Source organism: Hippocampus comes, unplaced genomic scaffold, assembly GCF_001891065.2.
Source record: "Hippocampus comes isolate QL1 unplaced genomic scaffold, H_comes_QL1_v1.1 scaffold335, whole genome shotgun sequence".
In the NCBI taxonomy this organism is placed as follows: Eukaryota; Metazoa; Chordata; class Actinopteri; order Syngnathiformes; family Syngnathidae; genus Hippocampus; species Hippocampus comes.
In genome coordinates this window covers 13,439-31,420 of record NW_017805823.1, presented here as the reverse complement: position 1 = coordinate 31,420, position 17,982 = coordinate 13,439, and the positions used below count along the sequence as shown (strand labels likewise).

Genomic DNA, 17,982 nt, shown 5'->3' with positions numbered 1-17,982 from the left:
GGTTGGTGGTCAGTATTTGTGTCAAGTATTCAATTGCTTTAAGTGCTGCTTCGACAAGCGCGATGTTTGCTGATGTTTGTCACAGCGTCGAGCACAGTGTGGAGTCATTTGATGTGACGTGAAAGGAAACTAGTAACACACACGCGTGCGCGCACACACACACACACACACACACACACACACACACACACACACACACACACACACACGTCGGTATTTTACAAACCTGCATTCATTTCGTATGAAATGTAACTCAACTCTTATGAGAACCTTGTACTTTTGACATGGTATTATTTTCTCATAAAACGTCATTTTTGCATTCTGATCTACTATAAATGCTCCATTGGTTATTAAACATTATACGGGTAGGAAAAATGTATCTCCTCAACAGTAAAATGTACTTGCTTATGTTCTTTTTCTAAACACAGAACATGAGAAGTTTAACTTCTTCATCCAGCTAGGCTGACAATCAGAGCATTGTGAGCAAACTTGGGCAAACTCTTTGAGACTTTAAAATTTGGATCAATGCCAGACTTACAGTTGTCACTTTAGCGCAAATAACTAGAAACCTCACATATAAACTTCCTCCTACTCTTGATGCTTCTGTTTCTAGATGTTCAGAAACCATGAAGCCACGCGGTTGTCCCCTTTAGATGCAGTGTGGCTTTTCAATCTCCTGTGTCGCCCTGCTGAACAAATTGAACTATGTCAAGTTCCCCGAATGTTGTGTGTCAGATACAGAAAAGGTCCAAGTGAAGATCAATGAAAACAGAGAAGACAACAACTTTTATTGGTCATTCAATTTTATTTCACAATCAATGAGCTTGGTGTGTTTTTTTACAGCCTCCGATTGCTTGCAAGTACATTTACACAACAGAGAACACTTTTTGTCAAATTAGTGTAGCTGCTTCTTCTTGGTGCATGGCTTCGGTTTACGGATCGTATAGGGGCGGGGGGGGGGCAATAGTGAACTAGTGTCGTATATTTGTGTGCACAAGCCACGGATGGGCATGATAATGGAGCCTTTGTCTGAAATTGATTGACGACTTTTCGCAACTTGGAGCAAGTGAGGCAAAATGGAGCGTGCGCTACTTAGCTGCCACCAGCAGAGGCCTTTTTCAACCAATCTCAAAGAGTTTGTTGACTAAAGAAGTCCAGCAACAGAAATAGGAAGTTCAGCTATATCCAAGAAGGTGTCAGCTATGACGCAACTCCGCGGGCAGCATTATTCTGCCCTGAAAGTGTGCGTTCAGAACATTGAAAAAAAAAAAAACAACAAATAAACAAAAATCATAAAAAATAAAGAATTCATTAATTGCTCAAGGAAATGTGGTCAAATAGCCATGCCCAGCACTTACAGAGCAATTTGGTTGGATTGTGCTTAGTGCCACACTGTCGCTGTCGATTAGGCTGCATACACCTGACTACAATTCACATTTATCTTAAACATGTCATTGTTTTACAATACGAGCTTCTAAAATGACACGTGAAAACCATGACCCTCGAACCAACTGATAATTACGTCCAATATAAATAAAAAATACAATATAATTACATCCAAAAAACACAGCATTGTAAAAGGCAATAACGCAGCAATTAAAATCTCAATGACATTTTTTAGTATTTCACAAGGAGAGAATTGAATAGAGGACACGGGTAGAAATGGCATTGGGCGTAACTACGGTATTACATACCTTACTACATCTGCTAAATGCTGGTAGGGAACCCTCAGTGGTGGTTTTTGCGATCCAAATAAAAACAGGCAAGCGTATTCTCATCTATGGTTTCAGTAGTATCGTTAAACTGTGGACATTCACTAACGTAGCTGTACAAATTATACAAAGGCTGTGACCCATCATAACACAACCCGCCTTATGAAACACACTGTCACAACTCCACCGTGTGTGTGCGTGTGTGTGTGTGTTTTTTTGCATCATCTCCAAAACGGGATTATCAGCACATCCTGCAACATGACCCTCCTAAGTGGCTTCGTAAAATGACACACAGAGCTAAGAGGAAAAAGAACGCATGTACAGAGTGCTAATATTTCGTGTTAAGATGTCAAGACGAGTAGCTTAATGACATACGATCACTACTTATAACTACGTGTGCTGTTTTTTTTTTTGTTTCTTTTTTTTTTTTTTTTTTAGGATTGAATACACATACTGACACAATATACTGCACTCTGTATTTTACAACTTCGGCTTTTTAATTCCTCTGCCTTGACAGTCACTTGACAAATTATGAGCAGGCTGCTACCAAGTACTGACGAGAACGTCAATGCATGTCGCGTGCCCTAACGTCACGACTCCGGGATTAACGACGGGGAAAATAAAGTCACTAACTAAGGGAATGGAATCTCAACATCTACCTTAAATACATTCAGAAAGAAGTTACTGTGTCATCTTGTGCTGGTTTTTTTTTTTTTACAACAGTCCGTTTTCAATCAGCCATGTAAGGAAAATGCTTCTCCTTCTCGTTTACAGCACAATGCACTAGTTGATTAGTATTACTCCATTACACCAACGATTTAAAGGAACGTCTAACCAGGACGTCTACTACGAGGAGGATAGGATACACTTGACTCCGGAATTAATCATACGCTCGACAAAGCAAAAGGGGTTACTGTATCTTCGGGCTGGATTGACACAAGAAAAGTGTCTGAAGACTGAATGACGTTGTGTCAAAAGATATTCATTTGGAAGAAGTATTCCGACTCATCCTCAGTACAGGCATTTGTAATGTTCGTCAATCCGTTCTGTCGCGATTGTTTTCATTCAGGTCGTAGGTAAGCGGGAGCTGACCCAGCTGCCTTTTGACAATTCACACTTACATTCACAGCTGGACAATTTACAATCTTCAGTTAAAGTAACATAAGCGTGTTTTTGTAATGTGAGAGTTAAGCCGCGGTACAGTAATGTTCAAATTGATTAAAATGATGTCGATCGCGCTCCAAGTCATCAGAATCCTTGAGAATGATGCAAAAGAAGGTGTTGTCCAAATGGAAATGACATGGACAAAGAATAAAATCCAATATTTTAAATATTAATATCGCTAACAAAGACACTTTAAGTCAATTTCTGCTGTATCGTATCATTTCCAGGCAGAAGATACCCATTTGACAAATAACTGATAATCCGAACGGGGCGTGAATCATTTGGAGGGGGCTAACTGTACGTCGGTTGTTATTTACAGTGTCCGTTTGGAGCGGCAACTTTTTAGAAGGGAACCACACAGATTTGCAGGATAAATAAACTTAATTCGGCTCAATATTTTGCTGTGTATTTACCAATTTATGTAAAACAAGTGTGGAGGGCTGATAGTTGGAAGTAAATAAGATATATACTTTGAAAAAATATCTATCTGATCTCATTGGAAATGTTGGAGTTGATGGAGGTACATTTCATTTAATTGGTCATTTGTGGTTGTAAATGAGGACGAACGGGCTGCCTATCACACTCATCTACATTGATACAGTACTATATCTATGTGAGACAATATGAAGTCGACTTTGGAAAAATAAATATTCTAAAGCATTATGCACCATTCCGTTTCTGGTATGTCAGTAGGTCACGTCATGCCACTGTGATGACTGTTTCAATGGGATGTTTTCGACAGTTTGCAGCAGGATCTAATCCAATGGAGATTACAGCAGGTGAAGTATAATATTCACTATTCACATTTCGGTAATGATTGATTGACGTCGTTGGTCATTTACAATGGATACAAACTAAAGACTGAGCTTATGTAGTTAATTAATGAAATCTCAATGTTTTCAATTCATTACAGGTGGCGTGGTCGGTGCACCGCCGTGACGACGGGACGAAACCAGCGGTCGTCTTTGTTACGAACTCAGTTCATCTGCTCAAAGAATTTGTAAGTGGGGTTTTCGTAGCCGTGGTTTTGCATTTTGGTGAGCTGTCGCTCTTCTGGGGTCAGCATGGGGTCCACCTGTTGGAGACAAACGTGAGTTCAGTCATCATATGCGACGAAAGAAACTTGACCAGGACTCGACTGTATATTTGTCAGGTCCTACCTCCACGATGCCGTGGCTGATGGTGCCGTAGGGCTTCCTGCGCACCAGCAACAGACTGATAACCATCACCATGGCGATGGCCACAGCCACCACCAGCAAGCCCACCATTGCTCCACGGTTAAATGTCTCCAAGGCGTCAGGTTGCTTTGGAAAGAAAGATGCAAAGTGATGGCCATGCTTATCACTCATTTCTTGAACATTGATCATCGGGTCACGTCGCTCTTACCAGTTCATCTCTCTCGATCTCATCAGGCTTGTAGACGACCTGCTTGAGCTCCACGGAGGTGTTGATCTACGAGGGAACAGAATGCGCCGAAACATTTAGGTAGCTATCAACCACGGGTTGAAAAATGTTTTCAGAGGACATATAATGAACTTTGACGTTTCAGAGACAGAAGCGCGATTGTGGGTGGGAGGTGGTCTCCTAGTGACCACTTATTATCATGAAACACACACACACACACACACACACACACACACACACACACACACACACACACACACACACACACACACAAAGAAGGCTACCTTTTCCTCATATTCGTAAGTAGGAGCCCTCTCAGATGTGGCATAGTCATATTCATCTCCTGCAAACACAAAATCATCATCACATTGGGTTAAAGAACACCTCATTCACAAATGAACAAAGGTGTTAATAAATCATATTTAGCAAGTTTTCCAGAAGCATGCAGCAGTGATTACTTGCCTTATATTCTAAATACTTGTATGGGATGGATAAATAGGATAGGGCAACCAATCATAGGGTTTCAGTTTAATGTTATGGCATGGTGCCCCCCCCCCCCCCCCCCCCCATTGCTACGCATAGCTTGTACAACCCCTGCGTTTACCGAACCCCCATCTGTATAACAGATGAATAGACAGGCTTGCTCACCTTTCTTATTCGATTGCAAGTCTGTAGCGGCAAGGAGGAAAGACAATGTTAGGGGGAAAAAAAAAACAGCCTAGTTCGACAGACCTAACATAATGCAGACACAGTTCGTACCAACGCGAGGAGGATAAGGCCTGTTCTGGAATTCTCTCTCCTCTTCTTCCTCGTCATCCTTCTCTTCCTCACTCTGAGCTGGCAGAAGCTCCTCGGTGGTGTGCGTCTCAGAGAAGGACGTGGTCATGAGCTCGCTGATGTCGCCCCGCTCTGCCCGCACCAGGTCTTCTGCAGTGAACACATTTAAAACTTTGGTGAATGTGATCTTAAATGCAAACTTTCCAAGACACCCCAAATATATTTCAGCATACGGATATCATCATGGAGCTCCTCGGCCAAGATTGGGTCCTTGTAGAGCAGTGCCAGACTCTGGTTCATCCTCTCCTCGATCACATGCAGATGTGTGTACACCTGGAAAAAAACGGAATTTACAAGTTTTAACAGCAAACTGCAATGGAGCTGACCTTGAATTGGACCCAGAGGACAGCGTGAACTCAAATGTGGTACAATTTGAAGTTCAAGCGAAAGCCATTCTTTGTTCTTTGACCGAGAGGTAGGATAAACCATGGAATGGTCACCGTATGATATGTTCATTTTTTAAATTTTAATTTGGACCAATAAAAGCTTACGGGATAGGATTTTACCATGCGTTAAATTTATACTATCGCTATGACGAAAAATAAAATAATAAATAAAAATCCATCTGTTCCTGAACTTGCCCCTTCATAAGTATTACCAAATATATGACTATATGACATACTGTATTAAAGTTGTAATGGTAATGACGTCAAGAAATGGATGAGATGTGCTAGAAGAAAAAATGAGGGCAGATTCAGAATCAGTGCAAAAAAAATCAATAAAGGTTGACTAGCATCTCTGATTAAAAAAAAAAAAAAAAGTAAAAAAAAAATCAGAAGTTGTTGACCAATGTGCGGTAATTAGAACTGAAAGTCAACCAACTTCGCAGAAGGGATTGTGTTCTACATTGGAGGTTCCAGGGCAAAAAAAGAATGAAGTTGGTTTTGTCGTCAGCAAAATTTACCTTTGATCGACGCTTCAAGAGGATGAATAGATCCTTTATCTAATTTTTTTTTTAATCAGTTTATTGAAGTGACACTCGAAGCCCATACAGAATTTGCAGTAGTCAGCAGTAAATATCAAAGCGTCAGGCACCTGGAATTTCATCTGCTCAGCCTTCTGCGGGTCGACAGCCACAATATGCTGGTAGTGCCTGAGTGTGTGTCTGCGGTCCTTCTGCTCGGCTGCCATGTATCGTTTCAGAGCCTGCAGCACGTGCTCCGGCTGCAAGGAGGACAGCAATGTTTTTCGACGTGGCCATTTTTGCGACTGCTCGCTTTCGATGACTTTTATGTTTGACCTGTGGCTCGTCAGACTGCACCGCAGTCAGGTAGTTCTCCAGGGCCAGCCGGCGGTTGTTGTTGAGGATGGACTCCACTCTGGCCAGATGAGTCTCTACCAGCCTCTGCCTCTCGCCCGCCACTTGTTCCTCCAGCGTCTGCAGCACGGACTGGAAGTGCTGCAGGCAGATGATGATGGAATTAAAATGGAGGCCATGGAAGCAGCTACGCCATGATACCACCTGACACACATACCTCATTTAGGGCTTGCTGCTCTGACTTTGGCAGATTCTTTGACTTGTTGTCTGCCTCAGCCCACTCCTTCATGATCTAACAAATGGAAAGATTTCATGTCAGAAAACAGTCACATGCTATTTTTCCATTTAAACTGCACAGGCAAGATCATAGACTGATTTCTTACAATAGTGAGGGAAAAGCCCAAAATGATTCCAAAATTTGTTTTGTTGAATGTATTTCTTTTGGCTCTGAATTGTGTAAAGCAGGGTACACACATGCCACCGATAACTGGGCCTACGGTAATTTGAGCTTGATTTGTCCCTTGGATGTCTCTGGAAGAGTATTTTGTGGTGTGTTAAGAGTGTTTTTCTCCACCCTGATTTGCTTCGCAAACACGCCGGCATTGTAAGTTATAACCCAGTTCAATGTTTCCAATCGCAACTCCTCATTTGTCTTTTGAAGATTACCAATATTATTGGAAGGATGAAACAACAATCTTTTGTACCCCTCTAAAGAGTTATTTCCAGTCTTTTATTGAGCTGTGTTTTTGTTTTTGATTTGTATTTGTATTTTGTTTCATGTTATGTCTTTTGTTTGTTTGTGGTGGCTCTTTTTTTAATTTAATGTGGGTCTTGTTAAGCTTTGTGTCCACCTGTTCTTTTCTGCCCAGCCCCTTGTGTTTCCCCGATCAGTGCCTCTTATTGGGTGCCTCTTATTGTCTCGTCAGTTTGCTTGTATTTAGTTCCCTGGATCATTGTGTTTATTGCTTTTGTTGCTGTCAAACACTTTGTTTTGTCATGAGTGTTTTGTTTCTTTGAGTTGTGATTTTTTTTCAGGACTTTGTTGATTTATTATAAAAGAGGGTTTTTTTTTTCGCCACCCACAGTGCCTTGGTAGGATTTTTGTTTTTGGAAATACATTTTTGGTTCAGGAAAATATGCACTCCAGGTTTGGGTCCACCTCTTGCCCCCTCACTTTACCGCGCAAACCCTGTACGTACAATGACAGCCCCAATCCACTCGTTGAATTGCTCCATGTACAGCACTTTGTATGCACCTATGGCTGTTTGAAAGTGCTCTATAAATACAGTTGAGTTGAGTTATCCGAAATGCTTTTCCCCAAACAAAATAACAGGAAAAAATGGAGTGAAAAAAGTAAATACACAATAATTATGGGCATTTATGCCATTTTGTGGAAGAGAATGTTATCGTTCTGTCTGTAACTGCATTACTTCCATTGATACGCTAGAGCATGGATGCTCAATACGTCATCGCGATTGACTGGTAACTCGCGGACTGGTCCAAAGTCGATCGCGAGGGTTGTTATTTATATGTGTAAGCTTATGTTAAATTATTGGATAAACAAGTTTATGTTGATATTGTCTGATTGGCTGAAGGAAACCAGGAAGTGTTTGTGTTACCGGAAAGGGGTGTGTTCTCGTTCGTTCGTTCGGAGGTGCAGACGTCGAAAGAATAAAAACTGCGTTCAAAGGATTCCATCTCTCCTTTTGCCTATTCGTAAAGTAGAGCGTATCCACTACAAACCTATGAACCCCTCAACTTACATATGTAATATTTTTGAGTTAGTTCACACTGCACCGGAAGTTGTTAGTGGGCAGCAGTCTGGAAAGGCCGCTCGCGATCAGAGCTGTTGCGCTATATTGTTTATTGTTATTATTATTCTCATTCAGCGTTTGTTTCATGTACAATTCACCGAGCGCACGGGCAAAGAATGGAAATCTGGAGTGCAGGGAGAAGCATTTTAAAACGCGACACGTGAGCTCCGATTGAGCTACGCTGCAAAGTCCGTCCCATGACTCCGCGTCAGGTCCCTACTAAGGTAGGCAGTGATTTGATTTCGACAAACTCGCAAACTTTTGTGCCTACTTTATTTTTCTGTTTCGTTCATCTTATGACTATTGCTCATCGGGACGTGCGCGTGTAAATGCGTGCGTATGCTCGCGTGTGGGGTAACGTGTCTACCGCGGGAGGTTGGTTCGTCGAAAAGTAGATCTTTGTCAAAAAGGGTGGGGCATCCCTGCACCAGAAGAACAACAGCGCATTATTTGTAGTAATGAAATAATTTTCTAACCAATTAAAGAAAACTAAGATACTTTTCTGCAGCACACCTGATCTGTCACGGCACACTGGTTGGAAATCGCTGCTCTAAACGATCTTGGTATTTCCTTCCAACCATCTATCAGTCCATTTTCTCAACTTAATTTATAGAGAACTTGAAGAAAACTATTGCTACAAGAAAAGTGCTTTACATGGACTAAAAATATGTCATATAACAACAATGAAAACAAGAAATTAAAAATACAAATACCAGTGGCAGGCGTGAATTTCAACCTTAGGCCTTCAGTGACGTCACATACATACACAATGGCTCGTCAATGGCTCGTTAATTTAAGGAGCATTTAAAACCATCAAGTATGTATTCCCAATTAAGAGCAGGAAACTAAATTTACAGATATTGTCAAAAATAAAAAGATGATTTAAAAATACGAAATAAAATGCCACCCAAATTACGCTGTGTGATTACAAGTCTGTCCAATAAATTACGAAAAAATTGTGATCTTTGCCGTGAATGTGAATTTTGAGCCAAATCGCCCAACCCTCGACTTGGATTTCTAATGCCAAAAACGGTGCAAAAAGAACAGCAGAATTTATAATCCTGTTCAGGTACTCTCCACCCTGTGAAATTCACCTCATTGATGCTCTTCATTCGTCGTTCCTCCAGGTCTGTTTTGGCACGCAGAAAGTTGGCATGCTCAGTGTCGTCCACTGGCTTCTCGAAATAAACATCCACGCCATCTGTGGGTCGAGTGGTTGTCACTGCAATGGGAGTGACAGGAAACAGAGGCAATTGCTTTTATTTTGCCTGGCTTCGAAGTTGAAAATTACAGTGCATCAGTAAAATATTCACAGTGCTTCACTTTTTTCCCCGCATTATATTTTACTGCCAAATTCCAAAATAAGAAACTATCCTACATATATATATATATATCTATATATATCTATATATATATAGATATATAGATATATATATATAGATAGCAGTTTGTCGGCTATAACTTGGAGCCATCTCTGCTTCCTGATGTGAGACCAAGCCCGCCCGCTGAGAACTGAGACAACCTTTTGTTCTTGTGAACGCGCATACCTGTGCGGTAAGGCGCGAAACAAGGCATCAGGGGGAGAATTGAGATTGGCGGAGAATGTGTTGGTGGCACGAAGCCTGTAAAAAAAATCCATAAATTGGCTGCATCATTATTTCAGACGCAGGATTCAAAGCGTGTGAAAACATTACAAAATGTAGAAAAAGTGAAGCACTGGATCACTCCATAAATGTTGACATCAGTTCTGGTTGTGCTTATCAAGAGGGGGATGAGTACAAGTACCGCTTTCTCCTTTCATCAGAGGTGGTGAGGTCGTGGCTTTGTAGCTTTTGTCATAGTAGGATGAGTCCAGATAGTCAGCTGTCTGGTAGGGACCCGAGTCGATGGGGTATTCGTACTTCTCTGGGTTTCTCACTGCAATGGGCTCCTCTTCGTCCTCCTCTTCCACCGGATCCTCATCCACCTCATCCTCTTCTTCCTCTTCCTCATCCTCATCGTCCTCCACCATCTCGTCATCGTCGTCCTCCATATCCGTCTCGTAAATGTCGGGGTCGGGGGAGGGGCTCGGGGTGGGTTCGATCACTTTGCTGCTGTAGAAATAAAAGGCGGTGACCAGACATGCTAAGTGGTCAAACCGAATCTCTGGGGGGGGGGTGTCTTACGCAGAATTGAGTATTCCCCGATTCAGTGTGGTCTGGTGGCCAGTGAGGAGTTCCCTTTCTTCAATTTCTGGCTTACTGCTGGTGCTGCTTCGACCTGGGCAGCATACATATTCCACCCCGCGGAAATTTTCTCCACATGGCAAAAGCATCCCATAGCTGTGAAGCTCCAGATTGTCTACAGTGCACGCCTTTGGGAGAAGAACGTTACAAGTCATCTTTGTTGCTTCACACACATTTCGATGTACTGCCATGTATCGCACCTCCTTTGCAATGTTGTGCCAGTACACGTAACTCTCGCAGGCATCCATCTTCTCCTGGTGAAGGAAACGGCATCGGTCTGGAACCAGCAGGGCCTCGCTCACATACTCACCTTCTGCACCAATATGGAAATACACAAAAATCTCACTGTGAGAATCATCCCTCCATTTTCTACGACTGGAGTCCAGGTCTGGGTTCACAAGAGTCGAAAGCGGGATACCGGTCACCGAAACTAATTTGAACATCTTTTCGCTCTCTGTCTCTCTTTTTTTTTGTCTCTTTAACCTACGCTGCTCGCACGACTGGCAGGCGAGTGAGACATACAATCAGTGACTCCTTTTTTGGCATATTTCCATAAAATATGGCCATTTCCTCAAACACAGAGAACCAGGGGTCTATTTATTATTATTTTTTTTTTTTGTGTTAGCGCACCGCTACCCTATGATTGGTGAATGAAGAACTGCGTGCTTCAGTGCGGAAATATATGTTGCAGTTATGATCTACTTTGCATGTAAATTGGGAACGCTCCACTTACAGCCACATTTTCAGAAATATGCATAAAATGTTCAATTACACACTAGTCTGGAGTGGCGGGGGGGCAGACACTCTAGACACCCGACTATGTGTATACAAAGCTGTTAATAAGGTCAATTGTCAGAACAGTATGTCAGAACCTTTATTTGGTTGTTTAATTTAACACTGAGTGGGCAGGTAATTCAGAGATCTTTCTATTTGTATACAAGCCATTAAAATGCCACCGTTTATTATAATATAATTTCTACATGTCGAAATTGCATAAACCTGAAGTGCCCAACTGCAGAAAGACAATTAGCATTACGCTAATGAAGACGTGCGCTCTTTGCTGTACTGTGCTGCACTTGAAGCTCATGACCATTTGGTTTGTCGCGAGTTCCTGTATTTAAGTACATTATTTTTTTCTCGGTGTCACGTGCAACAAAAAGTCGATATAACAGAGTGGGCTGTCAATTAAATGACAAAACATTCCTTTCCCCGATTCCCTCACCTTCTCGTGGAAATGAAGTTGACACTGTTGTTTCTCATTTCATGACGCGTGGCATGTCACGCATTTGCATGATTTATTTCAGTACTCTTACCTAGGCAGCGATAGGGCACCACTATGAAGCGGCGTGCCTGGCAGTGGCTCCAGCCTTTCTTACACCAGTAAGGGATGTTCACAGGACTTTTTGCCTCCTCTACGTGGGAGATGGAAAGCGCTGGGTACATCTGGTCGTGCGGGTCCATGCAGAGATGGAAGTGTCGGAAGAGAGATGCAGGGGCAGAAGCAGAGGGAATGAAGACAAGAGGAGGAGACAGGGGACATTTGGTCAGAGGACAGGTTGAAGGACGAGGGTCAAATAATGGTTGTGGGTGTGTAGGAAGAAGACTATAAAAGGGAAAGACTCATGCGTCTTTGTAACGCCATGCAAGGCCTCTGTCTAATGCTTCATTACGACCATTTTGTTCACTGTTCTCGACTGACTCGTTCTAATTTATCAACTCATTGCTTTGGGCCACTGCCAAAAATTGTGAATTTAAAGGAAGAGGCGCACCCCGAGATTTATTCAGACGTCAACAAATGTAGAACCCCTTATGAGCCATCAAATAACACTGATTCTACGCGTGGCATGACCGCCAGATGGCGCTTTTTCGCCCTTTCCTCATAAATACAAACAGTATTTTCCAAGGAAGCGGGTGTTAATTATGTGATTGTCCCATAATATGAAGACTCAGTAACCAGGAACAAAGAGCTGATAAGGGGATGATATAAAATGGAATATGATATTGTGTCATATATTGAATGCGTGCATTTTTAATTCTTATATAATCAATGTTAATTAATTATTTATGTAGACTATGATCATAAAATATAATATTGTACATTCCAAAAACATCCCTTTACTGATTATCTTCAATACAGTCGATCATAGCGTTCTAGGCAGATTAAGATTAAGAAAACAAATAAATAAATAAAGATAATGTTTCTATGTGCCATTCTTTGTCAAGCCTACCTCCTGACAGTAGGAGAGCATTTCATTGGGATCTTTGAAGCAGTCCTTGCGGCCCTGAGGGTCTGGCTCCCACTGGCCCGTCTGCGGGTTCATGTGAAGCAGCTGACGGCCGCAGAACATCGCAATCTGTGGTTCTGCCACCTGGGGGCCGGGCCCGTTTACCTCGCTCATAGACAGGGCCTGGAGGAAAGGGTGGGTGGGGAGAAAACAGAAATGAGGACGAGTCGATACAAACCCAGTGACATATAATAGTGAGGCTGATCCAGGGGGGCAAGTGGGCCTCACGGGTAATTGGTAGATGCACTCTCGCAATAAACCCGGCGCTGAGGCACTGAACGAGGGTGAGGTATCAAAACAGAAAAGTTAAAGTAATGCACTAGGGAATAGCGCTTTAAAAGGATATCGACGGAACTCAGAGACAAGGAAGATCTATTGATAGCTCACTGTTAGTCCCTCAAGCCAATGACAAGTAAGAGCGAATGAGAAGCCCAGTTTATTGCTGCATTTGCCGGGAGCACCGAAGGGTTGAAGCGTGCGGGATGTAAATATATACAATCTAATAAACATATAGGATGCAGTACAAAATATAGCCTACTATGAGAGCGCGCCGCGACCCCTGACGGCAGCCTTCTCTGTTGTTATTGATCATGAAATATGTTGCCTGCACGCGGGGAGGACCCGTGGGACCTCGCACTGAGGAACAAACCACCGCTCGGCCTGGGAGTCAGATGTTAAAGCGAGCTCAATGACCGATGAGCCACTTCACTACATTAACAGTGCAGCGCACACACCCAGAAGAGCGAGGCCTGGAATCAGCGCAAACAAGAAACCCAACTCCATTCTCAGACAGATTCACTGTGGCACCAAGCGCAAAAAATTAGCCTCTGGTAGGCTTTGCTAGAGCAGAACATGAATATGAAGTCAGTTTTCTAAATATCTGATCATAAATAGGGTCATTTGCACGGCGGCAATCTTTTTAGGTCTACAGACGGACTTGAGAGATAGAGCAAAAGACGACAGGGAGGCTGGAAGCAGCGCTGAACCAATTAGAAGAGTGTTGCCCGGAGGAAGAAAGTGAGAAGGAAAAAAATATATATATAGGAGAGTGATGCCTGATCAAAGAGAAGCACTGCTTGGGCCAGCTGCAACTCAACTGTTTGAAGTCCTAATTAAAATTCATAGAGATCATTTTACATGACTTCCTTTGGGGAATATAAATTAAATATGAACAAATTGGAAGTTTACAGGTGCCCCGGTACACGTAGTGGTCAACTTTTTGCGGGCCCAATTTGAGCATTTCTTTTCTCTCCATGTTTATACACTGAAGAAAAAAAAAAGTTGAGTGGACTCCAAATTTCAAGGCAACAAACTGATAAAATAATTTCAGTTTTGATCATGTGAATCTTGGCTTCCCTGCATTTTCAACAAAGTAATCAGAGTTTACAGAACGAATTGTTCCTTGTATTGTCCTCCAACTGAAAGAAGTCAAAACAACTCAGCAAATTGTTTTGGAGCAAACAACTTGCCTTCTGTGACGTGAAATGAAAGGACAGCCATTGTGTGGACAGCGTTATGTGTTGGGCATCTCGAGTACGGCCCACACTTAAAGAGCAGTATATACCATTTTTTTTCGACATATGTGGGCCCTTTCCCATTTAACAAATCAAAATGATAGAAATTATGCATGTACCCCACTTTCGGGCTCTACTGCATTTTCACAAATCTTCAAGTCCCGCCTGTCTAATACGATTTCATTCTCATTTCCATGAAGCAAAAAGTAGCCTGTGGGAACATATCACAAAAACGCCCTGCGATCCTTGTGATGAAGTGGTCCGAGAAAATGGATGCATGGATGGATGGATGTTTTACTCTGCGCTGTGAACCAAAATATAAACAACAAGTGATTTTCGGACTTTCCACCATTAGGGTGAAGGGAAAATAAAAAGAGCTGCAGCTGCCTTTCAGCAATGTAGGCTATTTAACGAGACCAATATTCACACATATAAATACAAAATGAAAGCACTCACAAAGAGCACGGAGCTGGTAACTAGTCAACTGTGGCTCCTAACCTCAATCACAAAGCCACGCCTTTTGAAGGCACAAGTCAATGCACGAATACTGCCGTATGCTATTTTTCAATGTCATAAAAAGTAACCCAACAATATGTGGTGTTTTTTTTTCATTTGGATGCATTAATGGCATTTCAATCAGGAACATTGATTTTATATCGAAGCGAATTGAGTGACAAGCAATTGTATTTTATTTTACTTTCATATTGTGACATGAGCTTGCATGCTGGGAATAATTGTGCTTTGCGCAAAATATGAGGAGGAAAAAAAAGCCTCTTTCTTTCCCCCGCTGTGGACACGCTTTCTTTCTTTGTCACGTGGTCCTTCCAACAATCTTGCCTTTTAAAATAACTCAGCTCGACTGCCAATAAAAAAGCTTCTTGGAACTTGGCCCTTGCTTCTGTCTTCATCTTGGCATGAGGCTTCTCTCACGTCGGCTCTCATGCAAGTAGCTGCTCATCACATCAGGTTTCCGAGGGCTGGGAAGCCAAATTAGAAAGTGAAATAAGTGCTTGTTTGACTTTTATTGACTGTGTTGGATGGCTTCGGGGCGTAGTTGCTTAAGGAATGCATTTGCTGAGGTTGCTGTCCTGTGAAGCTGCTGAGCTGACGTCTGAGCAAGCCTCTCTTTTTGACGCGGGGGAAGGTCAGCGCCATAGAGAAAAAAACAGTACTTCCGGATATTTGAGAAGATAACCTCGGCCAAGCTCTCTCATTTTGCCTACTCTCCACTTGTGCACTTGCAGAAAATCAATGCAGAATGACTGCAACTGAATCACCGCACTCCCGCCTCCAATCAATAGGAGTCCATAAGGAGCGCGAAGCTCCCTGCCTCCATGAGAGCAAGGCTGTACACCAGCCTGATCTGGGATCCGATAAGATGCCCCTCTCATGATGAACCCAGTTAAGCAAGAACTGATTTTAAGATGCTCACTTTTGTTTATTTTTTCCCCAGCTTGTCCCAAAGCAGCACCAGCCATGTAAAAAACCTCCTGCTGATTTGTGACCCAGTTCGTTGTGAAATCACATGCATCTCCACATGCTGGTAAGCAAGGGCCGTGCAGCAGGCAAAGCACAAAAACATCATTCAGACGGAAAGCTCTGCAATAACACAATCTATAAGTTATGCAGGTGTTTCATTACTTCTGCCAAGGACCTGATGTCTGCATCTGTCCGTTAGTGCTTCAACTTTCTTGTTCAAGTCAGTGATATGCAGGGTACAAACAAGTGTTACACCTTCCAAAAGAGCCCACTGTTGTACAGAATGCATTTTAAGGAAACAAACATTCGTAGTAGTAATCCAGATGTGGGTTGGGCAACTTAATGCACTTTCAACAAACTGTCAACGGTTCTTGTGAAGAAAAAAAAATGAAGTACCGTATTTTCCACACTCAAAGGCGCACTGGATTATGAGGCGCACCTTCAATGAATGGCCTATTTTGTAATTTTTGACATATATTGGACGTACCGCATTATAAGATGCAATCTACAATGCATCCACTAGATGGAGCTACGCTAAAGGAAATGCCAACGGAACACTACAATACACTACACTACACCCTTATTTATATAGCGACGATCAGATGTCAGTAAAACGTATTTAATAAAGCAGCGACACAGTTCACTGAACCAACAGCAAGTTATAACATTGACTCGTTAACGTTGAACTCTCTTGCTGCTGCTCTATTTCCGTGTTCAACTGCGAAACCCGATCGCCTTAAGTTTGAAATCTGCGTTGTAAGCATGTCTCGAGCAAGGAGCCATTTTGGGGTCGACATATTACCGTAATGACCATACACAAGGCGCATCGGATTTCAAGGCGCACTGTGAGCTTTTAAGAAAATGGAAGGCTTTTAGGTGCGCCTTTTAAATACGGTAGTTTGTGTACTTTTCGGTTGCTCATCTGTTCACGTTTGCAATGCGGTATGCAATGATCAACATCTTCCATCATAAGGTTGTGAATCATTATATTTAAGTGTTTATCGTACCCATAGTTCACTAAATGTGTGTTTTAATGACAGTAACTGTCACATTCATTCCTGTGCAAAGCTGTAACATCCCGGTGGTCGAAGGAGACCTCAAATAACTTAAAATGCCACAAAATCTTTAATGCCTGACAGGATCGCTACGTCAACTTGGTTACTCACACTATTTAGGTTTCATTGATGTGATAGTGCTAGTCATGTTGTTGTTGTTGTTTTTTTCACGGCACAAACTAGAGATTGGATCAACAGCCCCTCTGCTGGTTGCAACCAGTAGCTAACTCCATTTTGCCTCCTTTCCACATAATTTTCACTATTCTTAACTCATTGACTCCCAAAGACGTTTTTAAATGTCTTTTCAGACTTGGTCTAGAATTGGCTGGTACTGAATGAGTTAAAGAACAATGAATGGACGCATCCGTTATTACCATCCCAGATTTAAAGGAAAAAAAAAACACTACGTTTGGCAGGCCAAGACTGTTAACATCAAACCAGTTTTCATCCGGATGCAATCCTTTGCAAGTTGCATTTCAGATCTAAGTAAAGTCTGACTTTTGTGGAAGTAAATGTCCCAAATAGCGTGGTAGTAGGTTTTCAGCACAGTTTGTGCATCTGCGTCAAGACACAGTGAGGCAGAGCGCGGCTGTACCCTGCGTTGGTTACGCCGGGTGAGTCCCACATGCCATCTCGTGGTGATGATGAGAGTGAATTGTGCCAGCGGGCTGACACAAGAGTGCTGCATCATTAATAAGAGCCTGCTGATAGAAAAGAGAAGCGATGCATTGACTTTCTGCCTCGCTCCGCTGTGCTGTATGTTCTTCGCCTTTGTTTGCTCCAATGGTTTTTCATTTCGACTGACGGCACTGCTACATAATTGGGTGTGTGCTTCACAGTCTCCATGGCAGGAAGCTTCACGAACAAACAAAATGTTCCCACGGGGACAATAAGGCACTAAACCGCAGACATTGTACTACGGATGTGTGGCTATGATTATGTTTAATTGGAGCTGCACTTAAACATGGGTTAGAAGAACAATAAAATCCAAGAGCAGATTGTTTCAGGAGAAACGCAACAGACAATGAGACATGTTTGAGTTCAGGCCGAAGCAGTAGATTTTTTATTTATTTTTTCCTCAGGCATCATCCCCCCTGATCAAATTAAATTTGCAGCACCTGTTCCACCCTTCTGTTGCAGCATGACTTCATCCTCTTTAATGATGCAATCGCTCTGCCCTGGCAGGCAAGCCAGGGCAGGAGAGGCGGAGCGGAAAAGCCCACCCATCATTTGTC

The 17,982-nt window shown here is 42.5% G+C and overlaps 1 protein-coding gene and 1 long non-coding RNA gene across 2 annotated transcripts in view; one reads left to right on the top strand and one right to left on the bottom strand.

The window, feature by feature from the left end:
- Window positions 1–832: 832 nt before the first annotated feature.
- Window positions 833–12,857, bottom strand: aplp1 (amyloid beta (A4) precursor-like protein 1). The gene is made up of 16 exons (XM_019886240.1): window positions 12,643–12,857; window positions 11,728–11,857; window positions 10,615–10,727; window positions 10,355–10,542; window positions 9,975–10,282; window positions 9,284–9,411; window positions 6,593–6,667; window positions 6,358–6,516; window positions 6,153–6,281; window positions 5,291–5,390; window positions 5,040–5,207; window positions 4,929–4,949; window positions 4,565–4,623; window positions 4,263–4,328; window positions 4,037–4,180; window positions 833–3,951 (listed from the first exon to the last, which is right to left on the bottom strand). Exons 1-16 carry the CDS (start codon window positions 12,811–12,813, stop codon window positions 3,853–3,855), a joined length of 2,058 nt encoding a protein of 685 aa, XP_019741799.1. The 5' UTR covers window positions 12,814–12,857; the 3' UTR covers window positions 833–3,852.
- LOC109525620 (uncharacterized) overlaps window positions 8,196–17,982 on the top strand; it is a 23,056-nt gene continuing 13,269 nt past the window's right edge. The window contains exon 1 of the long non-coding RNA XR_002170184.1: window positions 8,196–8,413. This is a non-coding gene — a long non-coding RNA (uncharacterized LOC109525620). The remainder of the gene's footprint in view (window positions 8,414–17,982) is intronic.

What these genes read in the sequence shown, in the direction of transcription:
- aplp1 (XM_019886240.1), bottom strand. Translation starts at nt 12,813, where the DNA reads ATGAGCGAGGTAAACGGGCCCGGCCCCCAGGTGGCAGAACCACAGATT. An exon ending in CTGAGCAGATGAAATTCCAG is followed by an intron (nt 5,391 to 6,152) that starts GTGCCTGACGCT and finishes GTTTTTTTCCAG; the next exon opens with GTGTACACACATCTGCATGT. An exon ending in GGAGCTCCATGATGATATCC is followed by an intron (nt 5,208 to 5,290) that starts GTATGCTGAAAT and finishes TGTTCACTGCAG; the next exon opens with AAGACCTGGTGCGGGCAGAG.